General features: G+C 35.0%; 1 protein-coding gene across 1 annotated transcript in view; it reads left to right on the top strand.

The window, feature by feature from the left end:
• Positions 1-24,153, top strand: part of LOC145664279 (ionotropic receptor 40a-like) — a 166,311-nt gene that overhangs the window by 51,452 nt on the left and 90,706 nt on the right. The window contains exons 4-5 of the mRNA XM_081730813.1: positions 9,528-9,623; positions 12,105-12,253. Coding sequence (XP_081586939.1) covers positions 9,528-9,623; positions 12,105-12,253 — 245 coding nt within the window. The remainder of the gene's footprint in view (positions 1-9,527; positions 9,624-12,104; positions 12,254-24,153) is intronic.

Below are 24,153 nucleotides of genomic sequence, written 5' to 3'. Positions count from 1 at the left end.
TTTATGTTGCTTTCCGTTGTCCGCATAACACAGTTTCCGCTTAATGAAGGGACTTTTACACGTTTTGCACTCCAAAATTCATGGGACCGTGAAATATTTCCGTTTAAGACAGTTTTCCGTTTAATAAAGGGTCCGTTGAAGGCAGGTTTTACTGTATTTCATTCACTATAATAATTATCGCCTCCCTTTATCCTCGGAGCATATTCATGGGACAAAAAATTACATAAACAAACAAAAATGATTTAATGGAAACAATGAGATACGAATTTTTTATTTAATATAGGAACTTACTATATATGATAGTTGAAAGTATATTTCATCAGGTTCATTAAATAGAATGTTTGTTTTTATAGAAAGCATTTATTATACAGCATTATTGGCAAAATAATTACTGTAACTATGGTCAGATCCTTGTTAGTTTAATGGAAACTCTGAAAAAAAAAAAACTGCAACTTACCACATTAATATTCGCTTTGGATCATCCAGGGCCGGATTTAGCATTTTGGCGCCCTTAGGCCCAATAATTTTTTTCCGCCCCCAAGTCTGGTTAAAGTTACTTTCCTAAAAACCTTTATTAAAAAATTATATCAGGCCTATATGTTAATTGCTTAAACACCACTCCACGATGCAATTTTATCATTGCAAGTTTTTTGAGGAATTTACTTGGTTCTGGGCTTAACAAAATACCGTTAATGTATTAACAAAAGATTGATGAATAACTTTGGTTTTGTTCAATTTAGCCATTTGGGCAAATAAATAAAAAAAAACTCTGTAATACATTATAAAATAGTTTTAATCTCAGAAGTATTTTGATAACGTGACACAAAAACTGTGTTTTAAAGTAAAACTAGATGTTTTGTATGTACAAATAGTAAATTGTACTAGTATAAAATATTGCATTTTTCCGTTCGATGCGTACCGCTCAACGACATCCCTACAGCCAGTTCTCCCGTGTTTGAGATCAATGTTTTATCGAAATTGATGCATAATGTTGAAAAATAGTTTAACTTTACCAACAATTATTTGTTCCAATGAACTTCAAAATCAGAATGCTTTATTAGCCTGATTTTTTTATATCAATTCAAAAAATATGTTGTTATTTTTATTTCTAGATATTTTTAAATTTTTTTCTCTCGGCCGTGCGCCCCCTGGGAGCTTGCGCCCATAGGCCCGGGCCTACCGGGCCTATTGGGAAATCCGGCCCTGCGATCATCTTTCATCCTCTGGACAGCTCTAATACAACGCGGAATGGAGCCATAGAGGTCGTTCATATTAGCAAGTGGAATATTACACCATCCCAAGTGCATTGCCTCACTCAGTTCCGTGAGAAACGATATAGGCTTAAATCTGCACTGAATTCGCATTTCCAAAATCGTCCACAGATGGTCAATTATGTTCAACTCCAGGAATTGAATGGATCCTGGGAAGTGTTCAAGTTCATACCGATGTTCCTTAAACCATGTTGCAACAGCTCCAGTTGTACAAATGGGTGCACACCTCAGTCACACGACGGGTTCTGAGTGACAATCCGCTTTAAAGCTCGACGAGATCTGTCACTACGTTTTCTTCCGAGCACTATTCCTCTTTGCCGATAAAGTTTTGCCATAAATTTTCTAGGTCGCCATCACCTTGGATATTGTATCTCGCGATACACCCAACACTTGCCACTTTTGTCCATGCTCACACCCCATAATTGAACGCCAACAATTTACGTTCTTTGGAAATTAAAGACATCACTGTCTGTTCACTCTACTTCATATTGTCGTTCTACTGCTCCTCACGTCGCACGGGGTATGCTTTAAACCAACACCAACCACAACTAATCTCTGCGATTTGTGTCTAACCATTGTCAACCCAGAAGTCAGATCATGTCTGAAGTGTTTCCAACTCTAGTACAGGTGTTTCAATTAAATTGATACAGATATGTAAGTTTATTCAATTGTAACGAAAATATGTTATTAAGCATTCGTTTTCAGTTAGAAGAACAAATCACTTACTCGTATCACTAAGGGAATCATTCCGTACCAGTCTTTGCAAAATCCTACGGAGAGCAACCCAATGTAAATAATGCTAAACTACTATGCCGATTATAGCAAATTTTGTGTTGCGTTGACGCAAATCGTTATGGAATGTGACCATAAAATGTGTTTTCTACAATAATTAGTAAATTATTCCCTGTCAGGCGTAAGCTCTAAACACCGATAAACCAAATATTTGTATCCTTCCGCTTGTCACAAATAAGATTGGCTTGTATTTCTCCCACTCCCCACGGGGATGAGCAGATTATACACGTGCATTTTGACAATACTGTCTCGTGATGTCCAGATACAGCAGAAGCAGAAAAAAACTCGAAAGATAAAAAAAAAAATTGAATTTCGCTGGTAAACAATTGCGGCTTAGTGAGTAAAGGTTTACCTCGTTGGTGTTTCATCGTCGGCGCAAATCTGTCTTCAATATTGGGGGAGGACGGGTAAGACCGTTCCCATATTATATATACATATACCGTATAAGCGATGTTCAAAATATTTATGAAGTTGAAAAACAATGCTGTGGAGGATCAGGGGAGCAGAATTGTCTTCAGTGGCGTATTTAGGGGATTATCAGACAGGGTTCAAGCTCCCCCCGAAATAAATTTGTTTGTTTTTCGCATTCCACGCACAACAATAATCCATTACCATTTCTAAGAATGTCATTGACTTTCCATTTTCTTATGCTCTTTGTTCAGAAATAATACTGTATTTATCAGATTTCATTCTATGTAAGAACTGAGTCCTTTTGTTCTTTCTTTCGTCCTTTCTACTTTTCTGTTTCTTTTACTTGATGTTACTTTCTTTCATTTCGCTTATCATACTTTATCGAGCGTTGTCAGTTGTGATTCAAGTCGGCCGTCATCAGTAACACCAAAACTAAGAGGAGTTGATAAGCGAAACTGGTGTTCCACACCAACTTGCGCGGATATCAACATGACAGGACTTTAGTTATTATAACAAAGGAAAAATTATATCGGTTAGTTATTTTTAAAAGAAGGAAATGCTTGAATTAAAGAAAATCAAAACGGGGGAATAATTAGCCCGGGAAATTAAGAAGGCCAAAAGGATGCTTCCTTTTTCTTGTATGAATAGAATAAATGATTAGATTCACTCCTAAATATTTGTATCATATCATATAGGATTTATCGGTCTGCAATTCGTGCCATTATAACTTCAATTTATGCATAAATTAAAATATATTTAATTCTCAAACTCAGGTGAGCAATTGCCCACTTCCTTCCTTGTGTTGGACATAGCCCCTCGAAACAAAATCCTAAATACGCTATTCGTTGTCTTCAACATTGGGTGGTGGGCAGATTTGAGGCTTATTCTAGAGAAGGGAGAAGAAACTCATATTACGGTAGATGAATCTGATTTCTGAGGTGAACCTGTTGTAGAGTATATTATATATTAGGCAATGTAGATGAAGTAGTAGTACATATCAGTATTACATATCACTGCCGTGAACACATTCTGAAACCTGAATACATGCATATTTATAATTGGTATGTTTCTAATTAGGCATCAAGAAAGATCAATTTAAATAAATGGAAAGATTCCTTTGACGATTTGCGTATCACGCAGGCAAAAACAAATGTGCGTGGAGAAAGGGAGATACACACCGCAGAAAACCAACCGAATAGAAGTAGAAATCGCTATTAAAAAAAATTAAAGAAACACAAATCTCCGGGTGTAAACGAAATTCCGGCTGAGTTAATTTTAGCTGGAGGCGAAAAATTGTGGAACAAGATACACAAACTCATTCTCCTTATCTCAGCGTTTCCCAACCGGTGTGCCGCGGCACACCACTGTGCCGCGAATGAGTCGCTGGTGTGCCGCGAGGAAATCGAAACAAAATTATTAATTATATAGCAATCAAATTGCAAGACATAGAGAAAAAGGTATATTTGTATTTCACATTTCTACTATGAATCTAAAATTTAAAGTTTCATACTGTGTTACTTTTCAGTAGAACATTTTTAATTTTCTGTATGTAATGTGCCATTACAGTCTAATGAAATTATGTTTTTAATAGGAGGGTGCCCGAAATTTTTTGCACCGACTGTACTTGATGTTTAACAAAAAATTTCTGGCTGTTCATATAATTCGTAATTTTATTTGTTATTCTATTTCAAATTAACATGGAAAAACTGTAAAAAATTCATTGGGAATGATAGTTTTGGGAATCAATACCTTTATTTATATTTTAAATTAGTTATAAGTCTTGCATATGTATATGTAAATGGATTATTACAATTCTTACGGTGTCAGTGCTATCCGAAAATATAGATCCACTATTGGACGAAACTTTCCAGATCAAATAACCAATCTAAAATTCGACAGATCATAACAAATATTATCCCTGAACAATTAACCTAAAACCATTGTGGAAAGTGCACCTTGAATCCTTCTCACCTACATGTGTATCCTATGACTTGACCAATTTTTTTTTTTTATCCTCAATTTGAACCATCATACTCCGTACACCTGTGGAAGATCATTTTTTTTTTTTAATCCGAACCATGTATAAGCATATACGAAAGTGATCCTAATGAAAGGTCTCGTGAAGTGTCCCAGTGTTGGATAAATAACTTGAAATTATTCGATTAATAAATTTGGAAATAGACCGTCTAAGAGGAGAAACTTCCTCTAGTGAAAGTTATTTTCTCGAAATCCCTAGATGGGTATAGACGTAGCAGTGTGCGATTGCAGATATAAACTGTTACCAGTTACAAACCAAATATAGACGACGAATGGTTTTGTAAACCAATAGATATATATATATACATATAGAGATATATATAAATTACCACAAACTAAGTTAAATGGAGCGAAACGTTTTGGACACTACGACTAGTGCGTGAGTTGTGATTTGGACGCTCGAAATTATTAATATTTTAATATCTCGACGTGAGGTAGAGACTCATATAAGTTCTAATACACCAAAAAGTTTTTTTTTCTTTCCTCTTTGTCCAATTTTTTTTTAAAGTGAAATAAGTGTCGTATTTGCGTATGTCGCAAATCATAATTTGCTTTAGCATGCCTAAGATATGATACATGTAATTATTTTTTTTTCATCTGTCAATATGATTGAATATATAAAAAATTACTAAAATATAACACTATGTACTCTATTAATATATAACCAAGAACTTGTGCTTTTAATATTTTCTTCATAATTATTTGTTTTGTCCTTTTTTTTCACTATGAATGTAATAAACTATTTGTACCTTTGTAGTTAGTTGGTTTCCTTTAAACATATATACACTGTCCTGAGTGAGTGAGCGTGTGAATGCATGATAGATTTAATATAAGTAATTTTAGTGATATCATTTGTCATATTAACATCTGTAATATATGTGTCATGTTTTAATATATGTGTTAAGGTAAATAACCTAGGTCATGAAGGACCGTCACTAATGGTTTAAATCGGCTCGAGGAGTGAAGCAAAAATAGCAGGATAAGCCTAAATACGACATCTTTCTTCCAGGAAGTTGAGACTTTTATTGATGCGATACATAAATTTATATTGAGTTGATAAGTGTGATTTTTTTTTCCTCGGCTAATTCATATGTGTGGTCGATCCTAGAGGACAGAGTTCAGATGCTGGATAGTTATCAATCACCGGTTGGAATAACTTTACAAAGAATTAAATTTCACTTTTCTCATTTCCAGGTCTAGGTCTGGGCAACCCCATGATCGTGGTGCCTGGAGCTAGGTCTGGGTGGTATGAGGGAACATGTGTCTATTCCGAAGCATTCCAAAATTGATTAGTTGTTAATAACATTTAGAATGATTCATCTTTCAACGACTTTCCCGACCTTTTACTATATTTCCGGAATTATCCAGTAATCTGTTTCTCATTAAAATACCCTATTTCTTTTCTTTCTTCTTTACCTACCTCCTTCTTTTACCCTTCTACTTTCTTCTCTTTCTTTCCTATTTCTAAATGAAAGAAAACGGAGTCATGATTGAGAGTAGTCGCTATTGGCACGGTCAATAAGTTGTTTCGATAAGTTTTCTTCGGGAGTCCGATATGGAATAATTAACAATAACAAAAGGTTTATTGGAAGTTACTCTATTGGAAAATAATCTGGATTTCAATCAGTAGGTGATGTTTAGTAATCGTCCTCGTTAAAGAAAATTAATTTGTAGCGACTCCTCTACATTAGCTCTTTTATCTTCGTTAAATTTTTACGTCTTCTTTCAATATTGGCTAACTGTGACAGGATCTGTTGCCCTGGAAACGGTGGTTTCTATGGCAACGGACAAAAGTTTTCTTTCATGTAGAACATTTTTCTGTACATCTCTAATTTTGAAAAAAGTATTTGTTATCATTGTTATGGCCATTATTGCTTCTTTATAGTTGCAGACTCTTTCTTAACTTGAAATTTTAAAATATTATTCAATCCTTCCGGCAAAGTAAACATGCATACGAATTACCTACATTTGTGTTTTAAAAGTAAAAGAGATGTATTTGCCCGTTTGTTATTTAGCGATCCTCGTTCTTAATGAAAGGTTGGATACAGTTTTCGGGAAAGAAAGTGTATTTTTAACAACTTGAGTCTTATATCTAATTGCAATTGTTTTCTATTTTTAAATTAAAATGAAAAATAAGTATAATGATTTACAATGGGGAAAACCAGTGATCGAGCTTTCTTCTCTGTGAGAAGGATGTCAGTAATCAGAAAAAAATTCTACAGTATTTTACATTTTCAAATAATAATAATAATAATAATAATAATAATAATAATAATAATAATAATAATAATAATAATAATAATAATAATAATAATAATAATAATAATATGTGTGCCGCGAGAATTCAAGTTACCCTCAAGTGTGCCGCAAGTTTTAAAAGGTTGGGAAATGCTGCCTTATCTGGAAAAAGGAAGAATTGCCACAAGAGTGGAAAGAATCAATCATTGTTCCAATTCACAAGAAAGGCGACAAAACTGACTGTAATAATTATCGAGGCATTTCTCTTGTGTCAACATCCTATAAAATCCTTTTAAATATTCTATTAGCAAGATTGACCCCATACGCAGATGAAATTATTGGAGATTATCAGTGAGGATTTAGACGAAATCGATCAACTATCGACCAAATATTTACCATTCGCCAAATACTCGAAAAGAAGTGGGAATACAATACCCCGGTACATCAACTATTTATTGATTTTAGAAAGGCTTACGACTCGCTTAGGAGAGAAATATTGTAGAACGTTCTTACAGAATTTGGAATACCGAGAAAGCTAATTAGATTAATTAAGGCATGTTTAAATGAATCCTAAAGTGAAGTCCGGGTAGGAAAATTTTTGACCACGAGCTTTCACGTCGAGAATGGCCTTAAACAAGGAGATACGTTATTTGACTTTGTGCTGGAATACGTTATAAGGAAAATCAAAGATAGCAACCAGGGCCTAGAGTTGAACGGAATTCACCAGGTTATGCGTACGCTGATGATGTAAATTTAATAGGAGATGATATGAGAACAATAGAAAGAAATGCAGAGAAAACTAAATACATGGAAGTGCGTCGGGGCCGTAACACGCCAAATTATGAATGCGTTAAAATATTAAATAATATTTTGGATAAAGTGGATACTTTCATAAATCTAGGACCAATATTAACAGACGAAAGTCATATTCACGAAGAAATTAAATATCGACTAAAAACAGGGAATTCATGTTATATTCAGTTCAAAATCTCTTGTCGTCGTGAATTCTGTCGAGGAATTTGAAGCTTAAAATATATAAAACGATAATCATGCCTGTTGTTCTGTATGATTTCGAAACATGGTCGCTTACTCTGAGGGAAGAACATAGACTGAAAGTATTTGAGAACAAAATCCTCAGAACGGGAATGGGGAATGGCGAAAACTTCATAACGAGGAGCTACATAAATTATACGGCTCACCAAACATTGTTAGGGTAATCAAGTCTAGGAGGCTTAGGTGGGCAGGACATATAGCCAGGATGGAAGAAAGTGTTAGCGGTAAGTGTTCAAAGCGGTTAGCGCTTTCAAAGTGTTAGCGGAAAGACCAATCGGAAAACTACCATTAGGAAGACGTGGGAGCAGATGGGAAGACAATATTAAGATGGATCTCGCAAAAATAGGAATACAAAGTAGAAACTGGATCCAGTTGGCTAAGGATAGAAGTCAATGGAGAGCTTTTCTGAACGCGGCATTGAACCTTCGGGTTCCATAGGCCATAGAGTTTGCTTACAAAGCATGAGTAGATTCCTAGGCTGATACTACAAATAGATGAAATGCGCATTTACGGAAAAGATGGGTTCTACTGACATTGGGGAGTCTATATACTCTTCGTGTTCCAGGGCCTAGAGGAGAGGAGGAGATAAGATTTCACATCAGGTTTCGTCACACACAGTCGCACACCTTCATTTTCATTAAAAATAAAAAAAAATAAAAAAAACCAAGAGAAACCAATTTCATCTCACTTTCCTTTGTGGCAGTCGGACACAAATCATCACACTTATCTGCAAAAAGCACTTTTCAAATCTGATTATTGGAAGAGACTCCAGTTTCAATGTTGGGGGGACATGTCTCCCCATTTCCTCGGAATTTGTGCCCGTACCTACAGCTGAGACAACTTTCCAGCATGAGGAGAGGGGCATATCCTCCTCTGGCATTTATTGCAATTTGTGCACAAGTAGCCGAAGTGGAATTAATACATATTGATGAGGCTACTAAACGCACTACAGCACGAAGTTCAGTTTGAAATACTACAGAATACGATTCTTTTTAAAAGATGGAAAAGCCAAGAGAAATCAATTTCATCTTACATTCCTTTGTGGCAGTCTGACACAAATCATCACACTTATCCCAAAAAGCACTTTTTAAGTCAGATTATTGGGGGGGACAGTCCCCCAGGTCCAAGATTGGGGGGACATGCCCCCCTCGTCCCCCGGGATTTGCGCCAGTGTGTATCACCACAACACTCGCGGAACCGGGATTCATGCTAGGCATCTTTCAGACTTTAAAAGCAGAACATGCGTCCACAGTTGAATTAGCGCCATAATTACTGCGTATGCTTAGTGTTTATTTCTATTGTTTCATTAACCACACTGGATTGCAGTATTATTAGATAATCCGTATTATATTTTTGTCATTTATAATAATATAGCAATTTTATATGCACCTTCATAGTAAAAGTAATCATAATATCATATGAACTATTTTGCGGAGGAGTACAAGCGTAGGTAGGCCAACAGCAAATCTGCAAGATTTAGTTCCACATGGCTTTGTTTATTGCAATTTAGAGCTTAGGTCGAACAGGGTTTAGGTATAACGTATTGTTGATGTGGACTTGATAGATAGCGGACAAAACATTCAGAAATAATTCTTGGGTACAGTATTTCAGTCTGATTTAAGGTCTTGAATTAAAAAAAAAATACTAAAGAAATTCAAATACTATCTAATTGTGCTACATTACGAGTATGTTTTTCTTTTTTTAAAAATTTAAATTTCTTTTTAGTATTGCAAAGATATGACCGACATTATGAAAAGTCACCAGGGAACCACAACCGTAGTGTTTGCATCAGCGGAGTATGCTGAAACACTTCTTAATAAGGTGAGTACAAAACGCCAACAAGAGAGGGGAATAATAAGATGAAAGTTCTAAACGTGATCATACCTATATATAAATACTTTGAAGCAGGGAGTGCGTCCGTGTGTACACATATGCCTTTAATATTGTAACTACTGCTTTTGTAAGCAATACTCTGTTACAATAACATCGGAATTGTAAATATTTTGTTGCGTCTTGTAGCAAATGTCAGTTATTTCAATGTTTTACCGAAAGAGAACAAACACTACTTGCCGCAAGGTGATGCGTATTGCGAAGGAATTATAAGCTACAGACATAAGAAATTTCTCTTTAGGTATTTTAGTACCGTTCGTAAAATTCAACACAAATTTCGAAACGTTATGTACCATTCTTGTGTCCATGTTTCATTTGGGATAAATTAGTTCGAGTTTGCGTGTTTTGCATCCTTAACCAAACCAAAGGTATGTGGAAACTAAAACCACAACCACGACTTGAGTCTGTTGGAGTTGGTAGATGAAAAAAACATTACTTAAGATTAATTCTCACTGTATTGGTCATTCCGCCACATTATCTCGCCTACAAAGATAGCTGGATTACAGTATCACACTCTCGGCCCCCTGTAATTTTGGATAAAGTCAGTATTCTCTTAATTAGGATTTAATGGAAATCAGCGAAACTAGAAGTCAATGTGTAATTTTTGAATATGCCGTCAGGTGGGGAAACTCCTATAACGGACGTATATATCCAGAATGAAGGTTGAAACCAAGACATTATTACTTCATGAACAATTATTTTCGTATGCTGAAGTACCAAGATTCGTCCTAGTATTTAAATGGCCAGTAATGTCCTTAGTTGACTCAACAATAGTTAAATGTAATTTCCATGTCGCATGCGAGTGGCTGATAAACACACTCAGCTCAATTTCGCTATACAAAAAGGTACCAGAACCCTCGTTCTTAGCAAATAAGAATAAGGCTTATGGAAAATATTTGGAAAACATATGTATGTATTTATTTTTTCCAAATGCTTGCTTATCAGAGTTCGATTTCACTGTAGTTACGTAAATGTTCACCTAAATTTCCTCTCTTATGGGTCATATTTCGTAAAATTCTATCTTGTTGAAAATAGTTATTCTCGGGTAATCAGCCAGGTGAATTCTTCGTCGTCCAATGTCTCGAGAACAGACAACATTGTTGTCATCTCCAAGGTAAAGTATGAGAGACCAAAAACAGAAGTCTTTAATACAAGGTGACCAGACGTCCCGTTTTAGCCGGGACAGTCCCTTTTTTTCCACCGTTGTCCCGTTTCTATGATTCTCAAACGGGACGCCCAAATGTCCCGTTTTTAAGCAAAAATGATTCAGGTGTCCCGTAATTATTATTCAAAATATAAATGGTCAATGCAAATTCTACATTCTTTCGTACCAGTACTCATTGGGAAGGTTCAGCTGTGTCTGGAACTTCTGAATGTTCAAATGGGAATTGAGTGTTCTGTGCTTCAAGTGGAAATTGAGTTGGAATTCTAATTGTTCAAATAGTTGGGTTGTATTGTTGGGTTGTACTTAAGTTAGAAACGGCGTGTTATCATTCTCACTTGTATATTTTGTAAATTGAAAACACTGCTTAGTCTCAAAATGCAATGTGGAAGTCAGGTATATAAGCACCCTCTCCCCCACCCCCCCGGTCGCCAATTCGTATGCGTCCCGTTTTTGAAAGTAAAAGCTCTGGTCACCTTGCTTTAATATATAGATGCTGGTAGGAAGGAGGTAGAACTCGATTGGTGTATGGAGAATCAGCGTCAGTCTATGACCTCACGTAGAATTCACTTGGCTGATTGCCCAAGAACAACGGTTTCCATCACGACACCAGAAAGCTTCAGTTCTTGTCTTAAGGTCTTGAATCTTATTGTCAGCCTAGGGTACATAGGGTCAGCCTTAAGCCTATACAAAACTTCAATCGTTTCCAGTTCCAGTTCCAGTTCCCTCGTTAGGTTGTCAAATTTTACAAAATTCCGTCTTAAGATGCAAGAAGTATATACAGGGTGTTTCAAAACAACACCGACAACGTTTGGGAGGTGATTCCTCACACCAAGGTAAGACTAAAAGTATAGACCAACTTGGGAGCACAAATGCTTCCTTTCGGAGTTATAGGCTGCCGAAAACATGAAAAAATGAACTTAAAAGGTCCATAGCTCCAAAACTATGGGACCTATCGTACTCGGGTCACGACCACTTAGGAACTACTACGTGCTCTATACAAATATCCATGTTTCCGAATCCTAAGGTACTTCCGCAACAATTTTTATAGAGGTAGTTGGTGAGTACTTCAAGTTATATGCCTGTAGCCAAACTCATCATGATATATACTGCACTGTATTTTTCTATCAATATTAAAGTATGAAAATACCATCAATGTTTTAAATCTATTATTATTATTATTATTATTATTATTATTATTATTATTATTATTATTATTATTATTATTATTATTATTATTATTATTACAGATTCAAGAGAATGATCTGGTACGGAGAAACCTTCTGTATATTTTTTATTTGGATTATTTGGATCACTTTCATTCTTTGTCAGAAGAATTTCTGGACTATTTGAAAGGAGCTATACGTGTTGCATTGCTAACGAAACCTAGAAATGGAACGTAAGTAGACCCATTATTGTACCTACAAACTATAAGTCATGAAATAATTATGGTGATATAAAACGGTTTTAAGATTTCATTAAATTAAAAAAAATAGAAACGGTAGTAAATAAATGTTAATCAGTACTGCACCGAAACACGACAGCGGTATATTTCATGGAGTTTTCTTCTACCTAGATATTTTTAATTTTTATTTTATTTATTTATTTATTTATTTATTGTATCTTAAAATTAATTTTAGCCTTCCAGATTATCCTATGCACAACCATCGGAAGTCTTATGAAACGCCTACGTCCATCCGTTTGTCATTCTATTGAGAGGTGTCAGAAAAAAAAAAAACAGTAATATCGAGAAGTAGTTTATTTATTTATTTATTTTTGAATCGAGTAAACATCTAAAGAATGCATTCCATCTCCTCTGTATCTAAATCTGTATTCAAACCAGAAGTGGTACAAATAAACCGTTCTCGGTTTTTAACGCTGATCTCCAAGTAACAAAAACCGTAATAGATAGCGACAAGCGATTTTTTTTTAATCGATACAGCCTTTGACGAAAAAATCGTCCGGAAATGATAAAATTTACTGAAGTTTTCGGCTTCAATAGAGCAAATACAGTAATATATATATATATATATATATATATATATATATATATATATATATGAAGAAGCTGTATTCTGGAATAGTTAGCGCCTAAAGAATATATTTCATATCCTCCGTTAACTCCATATTCAAGCCGGGGAGGCAGAAATCAACCATTTCCGGAGATCAAGTCGATTGCCAATGAACAGGAACGGTAATGGATAGCGACAGATGGAACTTTGGATTCAGTCTTTTAACAAAAGATACCGAAATTAGTAGAGTTTTTCTACTATTTCTGATTTAAATATTCATCTCCATAGAGCAAAATAAAATCAGATATATCGAGAAGCGGTGTTTCGAAATCAATAAAATTGAGCGTCTTAAAGAATGTTTTCCATGGTAACTGTCCGATGTCAACGGTCGCCAATTGAAAGAAAACGTCCGTTGCCATAGAAACCGCCGTTTCCAGGGCAACAGGTCCTGTCACGGTTAGCCAATTGAAAGAAAACCGTAAAAAAAAAGTAGTAGTAAACGAAGAAAAGAGCAATGTAGAGGAGTCGCTAAAATTAATTCTCTTTGAACGAGGGCGATTACTAAACAACACCTACTAATTGAAATCCAGATTATTCTCCAATAAAGTAAATTCCAATAAACTTTCTTGTTATTGTTCGTCCCTCAATGCATACTCATCTCATTGTTAATTATCCCATATCGGACTCCCGAAGAAAACTCATCGAAACAACTTATTGACCGTGCCAATAGCGACTACTCTCAGTCATGACTCCGTTTTCTTTCATTCAGAAATAGAAAAGAAAGAGAAGAAAGTAGAAGGGTAAAAGAAGGAGGTAGAAAAAGAAGAAAGAAAAGAAATAGGGTATTGTAATAAGAAACAGATTACTGGATAATTCCGGAAATATAGTAAGAATTCGAGAAAGTCCTTGAAAGATGAATCATTCTAAATGTTATTAACGACTAATCAATTTTGGAATGCTTCGGAATAGACACATGTTCCCTCATACCACCCAGACCTAGCTCCAGGCACCACGATCGTGGGGTTGCCCAGACCTAGACCTGGAAATGACAAAAGTGAAATCATTCTTTGTACTGTTATTCCAACCGGTGATTGATAACCATCCAGCATCTGAACTCTGTTCTCTAGGATCGACCACACATATGAATTAGCCAAGAAAGAAAGAAGAAAAAAAATCAAACTTATAAACTCAATATAAATTTATGTATCGTATCAATAAGAGTCTCAACTTTCTGGAAGAAAGATGTCGTATTTAGGCTCATCCTGCTATTTTTGTTTCACTCCTAGAGCCGATTTAAACCATTAGTAGCGGTCCTTCATGACCTAGGTTATTTACCTTAACACATATATTAAAACATGACACATATATTACAGATGCTAATATGACAAATGATATCACTAAAATTACTTATATTAAATCTATCATGCATTCACACGCTCACTCACTCAGGACAGTGTATATATGTTTAAAGGAAACCAACTAACTACAAAGATACAAATAGTTTATTACATTCATAGTGAAAAGGAAAAAATAATTACAAAGAAAATCTTAAAAGCACAAGTTCTTGGTTATATATTAATAGAGTACATAGTGTTATATTCTAGTAAATTTTTATATATTCAATCATATTGACAAATGGAAAGAAAAAAAAATTACATGTATTATATCTTAGGTATGCTAAAACAAAATTATGATTTGCGACATACGCAAAGAGACACTTATTTCACTTTAAAAAAAATATGGACAAAGAGGAAAGAAAAGAAAAAAAACTTTTAGATGTATTAGGACTTATGAGTCTCTACCTCACATTGAGAAATAAAATATTAATAATTCTGAGCGTTCAAATCACAAATCACGCACTACTCGTAGTGTCCAAAACATTTCGCTCCATAAAACTTAGTTTGTGTTTATATATATATCTATGTATATATATAACTATTGGTTTATAAAAACCATTCATTGACTATATTTAGTTTATAACTCTTAGCAGTTTATATCTGCACTCGCACACTGCGACGTTTATACCCATGTCGGGATTTCGAAAAATCACTTTCGCCAGAGGATGTTTCTCCTCTTAGACAGTCCATTTCCAAACTTATTAATTGGATAATTTCAAGTTATTTGTTCAACACTGGGACACGTCATGAGACCTTTCCTTTAGATCCCTTTTGTATATATGTATACATGGTTCGGATTTAAAACGATCTTCCACAGGTGTACGGAGTGTGATGGTTTAAATTGAGGATAGAAAAAAAACTGGTCAAGTCACAGGATACATATGCAGGTGAGAAGGATTCAAGGTACACTTTCCACAATGGTTTTAGGTTGGTAGTTCAGGGATAATATTCGTTATGATGTGGGTTATGTTTAGACCTGCCGTTACTTTTTAATACATACCATTAAATAATTACATAGGTTATCATTTACATCTATTCAGAAGAAAAGGAAAATTACTTGAGTGCACGGCGGTATTCTTGACAAAATCTACATTCTTATATTTGTCGGAAAACTTACTGGTAAACTATAGCAACCAATACACGTTTGGGGGGGGACAGACACGAGCGCTCTCACATATATTCATATAATACATTTAATATCATACTTTTACTTTAAAATCATATTCACATACTAAGTACATATACATTTCGACGTATTCATTTCTCTCTCTCTATATATATATTTATAATAAATGCGCACACATTTAAATTAATCACCCCAACAATAATTTTTGAAAAGGTTGCAAGTACAAGAAAACAAATGACTTCCGACATCACATATGAAAAAGAAAATTGATTTTTTACCTGATACCGCGCGTCTATAAATTTCAACTTTTATATAATCAATTCGTGCTTAAATAATAAAAAAAACTTTGTGAGGCAGGCACGTAACACAGAGCATTCGTAAAGATATAACTAGATAACCTAAAATACAATTTCTGGGCCCAGGTCAACTACAAGGTAAACGAAAACCAAAACAGAAAGGAAAGTGACCAATGGATTTAAAAAAACTTAAGAGGGACGACGGTGAAAGAACGTAATCGAAGTGCCGTCAACTACGAAGTCTTTGTTCATTTCGGCGATAGGTCAAAATGTGATGGAGGACCCAATCGTTATCTACTCTATCCATGAATTGTGTATTGCAACATCTCAGCTGGTAATTTCAGATCAGAGTTGTACGTTAAATAAATCGTAAGCGACAAGTTCGAAATCGGGGGGGGGGAAGGTTGAAAAATTAAAAAAAAACTTGAAGAAATGAAGACAGAGAGAGAGATAGAGAAGAAGGAAGACGAAGAATAGGGGCGCCAAAGACTTAAGTGAGAAATAACTAACGCTACAAAGATAGAAGTCGAATTTCGCTCTCAACAAATCCATAGCCAAAATATTCTTAATATGCCAAAAGGGTGGTCTACTAAATACGTAACCTAGGGGGCGCCCTGCTGCCAAGGATGCAAGTCTGTGTCCATCAGATCCCAATCCCACAAGAGTTTGCTTGTAAGATTGAAATCTGAGCCCCGTATCCGGCCCAAACCAGCAGGATAAAAGGAGAGGGGGAAGGGACCAGGTAACTTCGTCCCCAATTTTGAAATCTCTAAGTAAGGAAAAAAATATTCGACCCCTCAGAAGAACTAAGAAGGTTCAAGGACAGTAATGAAACTAGAGTAATAGCTAAGATATCCCTAATTAGTGATTTGCCAAAATAGAAAAAAAATAAATAAACTGAATTTCGGATCGGTGATTTCTATGGCCAAACCTCACCGATAGCTCCCCTTCGCAGAATGCGCTAAATTCTGAGGCATCGATTAATTTCCATCACTATCTAGTTTGGAAACTAAGAAAAGAAAAAGAAAATATTCAAGGGGGGAGAGGTCGATGCCCGGGTACGGTATAATAAATTTTAATAATTAATTGTTTTGATTCTGTAACCCTGTCAGAACTGTCGCCTCCATGAACATTGTAAGCTAGCCCGAGTAGGTAACGTGAAGAAAAAAAAATCTCACGGAGCAGGATATTCTATTTTAAAACCGACCAGAAAATATAATTCACTACAGCCCTGTTGTATAACTATTGTCTTTCCGTAATTTATTATTCAATATGTCTAGTCAGCGATTATATGATGCTACCCATGCTATCAGATGGTATTACTATGGTTGATTATTATTATAACACATTAAACTACAAAGTATTACCATAGTCCGACTATATATCGCCCTCCGGTCCGCGTGATATTATGGTGCAGGGGTCAGAACCTGAGATGTTTGTAGCTACACGTATCTATTCAATATATATATACATGCCAACACGTGGCGAAGTATTCACTGGGCTACTATATATATTTAACTATATGGGTGTCCTATCTTCTATATTCATTTACTACAATATTCATATACTTTCATATTCATATTCATATTAATATTCATATAATATTCATATCATCATTCTTTTCATTTACTACGACGCTATATTTTACAAACACCCTGTCTCCTCTATCTACGCCCAGCCTATATACACATTTCATCATAACACTTTAAAATCTATAGTCACTACAAACATTTCCCATTCCAATCACCGCACGACAACCTCACTCGAACTCAAGACTCTTTCACCACACACACAATACTATGTAATACCTGATAGCTTTATTAAGAACGAAAAAAAAAATCCTACGTATGTTCACTGAAAATAGAATCAGAGCCGCAGCTAGAGATTTCGGCGCCCGGGGCGAAGTAGAATTCGGCGCCCCCTACACTCACTTTACCAATCATTATATATATATATATATATATATATATATATATATATATATATATATATATATATATATATATATATATATATATATATAAAGAAAAGCAGTTTTTGTTGTTGTGCTATGCTGAATTTTTATCAATCTTCTTGGAAAGACCATTGCAACAACCAGAAACGATCATTATGTATTCTTTTATTAAATAAGAGCTGTTTTGAAGAGTCTTATTTTGGACTTTTTGTTAAACTTGACAAAACTACCTTCGGTTGTATACAAATCCACTAGAAGAACAGTTATGGAAAGTTACTACTATTTACAACGTTTCATACTATCGATAAGAAATGAAATTTCAATACATTAGAAACTATGTGCTTTTCAATAGTTCGAAATGGGTGACAGCATTAATTTCTAATAATAATTGTAAACTTTTTAATTTTATTCTGTATGTAACCACATCAATAGCATTTTAATTTCGATCTTTATACGGTAAAAATATTTTGGGAAATGTAATGGAAATTCAGAAGGAGCTTTCTTTGCGAATTTATAAATATTGATCGATGGAGGTGAAGAATATGTTTAATGTTTGTACTTAAAATCGAAAATATACTTGGCTACTACATATGTCTGAAATTATAGTATTTACTTAATTTCTTAACAGGGACGGATCCAGGAGGGAGAGGAGGATCGGGGCAATTTCCAACCCAATAAGTTCCGAATTTAAGGTCCTTATTATTGATTAACATATTAAAATACAGTAAACGTACACATATAAAGAATGTGTGTACTTAGTTTTGTATGTATGTAGACAGGCCCGTATCCAGGGGGGTCTAGGGGGACCGGGCAGCCCCTAAATTTTTACTGGCCCACTCTAAAATTTTCACGGTATGTTTGCAAATGAACTATAATATGGGATGAACTAATATTTTTGGATCGGGACCCCCTTAACTTCCACCGGGCCCCCCCTACATTTTCGGGCTGGCTACGGGCCTGTAGGTAGATAGATAAAAACATCACACAACTAGACAGGTGTGCACAAAATAATATGCTGGCGATACAAAAAGTTGATGAAAAAATGACCCCAATAAATTCCTTCAAATTGAAAGCATTTGATATGTCAATGGGATTTAAAAATAAATCATTGGTAGTGATTAGTGTCTGAAAAAGTCGAACTTCGGTGGGTTAAGTTCTGACCCCTTAAGCCCCTATTCTACAACTGCTTGAAGTTGGAAAATGTTATTGTTCCCCTCGTTTACCTTTATTTTTAATATTCCCGCGCAAATAGCAGCTTGTGTGTGTCTCTTCACAGTTTCGTATCTTCATTCTCACCGCCGCACAGTGGAGCCAAACCAGGCAATTCTTAGCAAAAACTCGAAAAATTAAGTAAAAGATTGACTCGATGTAATTTGTTATAATGAACCCTTAATAGTGTACACATAAGATAGTGTGCAGGAAAGGAAGTGATAGCAGCTTACAATAAACTCATGGCACGTGTAAACTTGGTTATCCGCCGAAGCCGGAGAGGCGCTGTTTAGTGACAGAAGATAGGAAGTTGACTTTGAATGCGACTATCCTTACATTGCGTATACATATTCAGTGGCTGGTAAACATGGTGACAGGACCAACATATATGTATTGTTTTGTATATTTAGAATGTTGATGTGATGTGTAGTCAATAGTCATATTTGGAATGATGCTAATATCATTATCATATCCCTATGATAATCCCCTATTTAATATCACATTTGGAAAATGCTGTGATACTGAAAGCATATAAACTATGGTCAAACGGTAGAATGGCATTTTAGTAGAAAATACGTCTGTGAATTTTTAATATGTCTTAGCGGAAGCATTGTTCTTACTGTATGCAAAAAGAAAACCTGCACATATTTGCACTTTTGGGAAATACAGCGCATGAAAACGTTTGAGGTAAACCGCATTCTGGATGCAATGCTGCTTTTGAATGGAGCTGGGATGAATGTGAAGTGTTAGGTTATTAGACGTGTAATCCCCATGTACGCAGTGACAAAGTTGAATATAGGTCGATTCTGGGAATTTTGCCCCCAGGCCCCATCTTGTTTCCAACATCTAGTCATACTTCTCTGGCATTCACCAATAGAACTAAACTCTAGTCAAACATATTTGATTAATGGTGACGACATTTTGAAATGCCAATGTTTGCTAAACAATCTACGGACAATAAGGTAGAACCATATTAAAAATGATGTTGATCAACTCAGTATTGTGTTTTTTGTGATGCGTGCACAGAAGTGACATTGGAATCAACTGTAATGAGCCTCCGCTCGCTCCAGCTCAGTGTGTTCCAATCAAGCCCTGAAATGAGCTCACGTAATGCACGATACAATATGTAAAACAACCTGAACAGGTTACTGATGATTGTAAATAACAATATGTTTAATATATCTGATAATATATTCATATCGAGAACTTGTGATAAGACAATTTTTATATATTGAAGCGTCCTTGCATCTTCATTGTCATAACGAATTCTCCACAACTTTGAAATAATTTTGAGAAACAAGAACTTTTTTTTTCAATTTTATTACTCTTCAGTTGTAAAATGAATAAGTACACCTTTTCATGCGTAAGAATGTAAGCCAATCGTAAATTGCCAAATCAAAACATAATATTGCCCACGCGTGTGTTTATGCCAATCATATAATCTGTTATATAATTTAGGCGCTAATATAAGGAATATTTCCTTTGGTGATGTAAAACTATATTTTTGATTAAATAATGTCGAAATAACATAAACATTTCAGTCTACGGATTTTCTTGTACACTTTCAAAGACATGTTCATATAGTGCATCTTGATGCGTGCCACCTAAAAACAATTTTTTTAGTTGTTGTTTGCTTGAAATTTATTTTATGTCCAAATCTTACTTCTACATATTGAATACATTATTATAGCCACTGCACACACCGAACTAATTGATTTTCTTTCAATTTTCTGCTTCATATTGCGAATTCCTAATTTTTGAAAAGAATTCAGTGCTTTGGCCCCACTGTGCGTCGTGATTTATCCGATTGGCCAGAAAAACGTTTTGAACTAAGAAAAGTCATCACTGTCAAAACGCCGAACACGACTTTGCTCGTTTCTGATTTTGAAAATGCTCCTGCGTACACTATATGTCATTACTCGGCATCTTGTATACCACATGTCATTAAAAAATCATCTATAATAACTTTAAGTAATAAGTAAAAACTTTGTTGTGACTCTTACTTAAACTCTTGGATTGCGAGCGAAGCGAGCAAGAAAATTTTTAAGAAATCTGCGTATTTCATTGATAACCGACAGCAAGATTGATCTAATAGGGCGCCAATATTTTCTGGGAATGACTCGTCTTTTATTCATGTCCAACACCACTTTTTCTTTTTCCTTGCTCGTTCGGCGCCCCCTTGCTATCAGCGCCCGGGGCGGGCGCCCCGCTGGCCCCCCCTTAGCTACGGCTCTGAATAGAATTATCTGCGATAATATTTAATGTTTACGAAATTCTGACAACAATGAAATTATTCTGCAGCCACAAAGAAAGAAATGAACATTTAATATAATTTCAAAGCGAAGAACTAGCATCATATCGCCCGACTTCTGTTAAAAAATTACGTATTGTTTATTTACTTAAATATTTCGATTTCTAGACTAAGCAGAATGTTGTAATTTTCAGGATATATTAATTTTGGGTCACTTGACCTAACTGTACATCCATATGGGCTGTGAATTATACCTTCTAGGTTTTATTTCGAAAAGAAAGGTCAATTTCATGGAAACTAAATCACTAAGAACATCGACATACGAATGGCGGTTAGTACTGACTTTTGACACTAGGGGCTAGCGACGATATAATCAACCCTTGAACAACTGAATGTGACCTTGTACACGGAATTATTGTACTATATTACGTTCACTTTTAAATATTGTGTATGAGTTCACTTAATGACGGAATAATAAAAAAAATTATCGCATAGCAAATACTACACTGTCCATATTTAATTATCTCACACACTCTTTCATCACTTAACTACCACTACCACTGATACTACATTACAAATATACGCATACTACTTAAACTACAAGACACATCATGCCAATACACACCAATCATCACTATCATTAATACATGTTATACTAATAAATATACACAGACAACATTCAGATTTTACCATTTTAAATCGGCTCGAAAGGAAAGGGAAAGAAAGGAACAGGGCCAACTGGCCCTTGTATTTACTAAATCACATTCTTAAAATCAACCTGTTTAATCAATGCCCCGAGGGGACATATCGAAGTGTTGACTAACAATAGGACCCTGCCCTGAAGGGGCAGGAACCCGGAACAAACTACATGTTCAACTCATCCCGCTGGAAGCCGTACTCTCAATTTGGGAGTCAGATAGGAGCCCTTACTGTAAATTTACACGTGCATTATGATTACTATCCTAACTATAAAGAAATTAAATACCACCATATATGTTAAAAAAAAAAGAATCACTCGCTACCTACATAAACAAATCTATATATGGACAGGTCTTATAACCCTCAATTAGCAGGAAAATTGGAAGGTAAAAATATCAGGGGAAACACTGATCTTCAGAACCGGTTTTAGGAAAAGAAAAACGGAAATCACACTACTTCTGAATCCTGTCCATAGCGATCGGTAGATGAAATCATGGCGTCACTATATTGCACTTACTATTTCAGCTTTTTAGTCCAGTTTTTTACTATGAAATTTAATAGTTCATGGCTCCTCGAGACTTCCAGTGATTTTACATGTTAATAAAATCCAAATGTTACCTTTATTTGCAGCTTTTCTAGCTCATTTTCGACTTTCTGAGCTGGGAAGATCTTAGTCCGGCGTCTTCAGTGAAATTCTTGCAGGGAATGGGAATAATCGCGCCCTAATATCATAGCGTGGGTTTATCCTCCAATCAAAACAAAGCATTTTGGCGGTGGGGCTTTGAAACGAATAAAATTTGGTAAAATCTGGATTAAACTAGATTTTAGAAGGACCTAGGTATCTAAAAGAGAGGTGAGGGGTGGTCCTGAAAATTCTGTCGAATTTTAGATTGGTTATTTGATCTGAAAAGTTCCGTCCAATAGTGGACCTACGTTTTCAGATAGCACTGACACCGTAAGAATTGTAATAATCCATTTACACATCCATATACAAGACTTATAACTAATTAAAAATATAAATAAAGGTATTGACTCCCAAAACTATAATTCCTAATAAATTTTTTTTACAGTTTTCCATGTTAACTTGAAATAGAATAACAAACAAAATTACGAATTATATGAATAGCCAGAAATTTTTTGTTAAACGTCAAGTACAGTCGGTGCAAAAAATTTCGGGCACCCTCCTATTAAAACATCATCACATTAGACTGTAATGGCATATTACAAGAAAATACCTTCATTTCAACTTTTATTCTTTTGTGTCAACTGGAAGTGGTTTTTAAATCTATAATTTCTGGTTTGAACACTGATCACAATAATGCAAAATGGTAATAGATGGAGAGAAGTGTTTTTTCTTAAAAAAAATATGGAGAGTTAATAATGAAAGAATAGGTTTAATTTCTTAATTTATTCCTCTATTGCAATCTGAAGTGGAAGAAATATACTACTATTTCCTGTTTCGACATTGTTCACCATACAGCAAAAAAGGAAAAATATAAAGAAAATGGGTTTCTGCTATAGTTTCAGAGTCCCAAGAATAAGTTTTACTTCCATCTTTGTCCTACTACTCAAACCGGAAGTGGTGGACCGGTATTATCAGTGTTCGAAGTGGAAAAAAAGCAGAGGAAGTATGCTTTATTACGATTTTGACTCAACATACCGGCTATTTAAATATTGTCTTGACCACTGAAAAACCAGAGACGGTATGTCCTCATTACTGAAAAACCAGAGACGATATGGCATACCACCGCATACCATCTCACTTCGACCACTGGATATTACAATTTCCGCTTTCAGCGTTGATCGCCATACTGAAACTATATTAACAATAGATCCAATCTTAGCTGTATTCTTCAGCTGAAACCGGTATTACTAAAAAGTAGTAAAACTTTTCGTTTTAATATTGATTCCTATGTAGTACTAATAATTATAAAAGATAGCTAAAATCTGTTTTTGGTTACGGATTCAGCGCCACCTGAACAGATTTCATCTCTCACGTTATCTTTGTATTGCAATAGAGGTGGAAGTTATAGATATACAATTTCTATTTTCAATATTGAATTCGTATAGTTTGAAAGTACTGTAGTTTCGCAAATTTGAAACGAAACTCACTTGTTTCAATTTAAATCGATTATTAAGACCAGAACAAGGGCATTAGAAGGTTAGACTATCAATAAAGTGTAGGACCTGCTAATTTCTTCCATTGGTTTAGATTTTGCCACTTTCCTTTCCAGCCAATCAGAATGTGCAGAATAACATGTATGTGGTGTGTGGTGACTACCGGTGAAATTAAACTTACTGCACATTGATATCCATTAGATATACGTAAGAGAACTTAACGAATTATGTATTCAA

This window comes from Thermobia domestica, chromosome 11 (genome assembly GCF_964235325.1).
Source record: "Thermobia domestica chromosome 11, izTheDome1.hap1.1, whole genome shotgun sequence".
NCBI lineage: Eukaryota > Metazoa > Arthropoda > Insecta > Zygentoma > Lepismatidae > Thermobia > Thermobia domestica.
The sequence above is the reverse complement of the archived record's forward strand: the minus strand, read 5'-3'. Positions and strand labels throughout refer to the sequence as shown.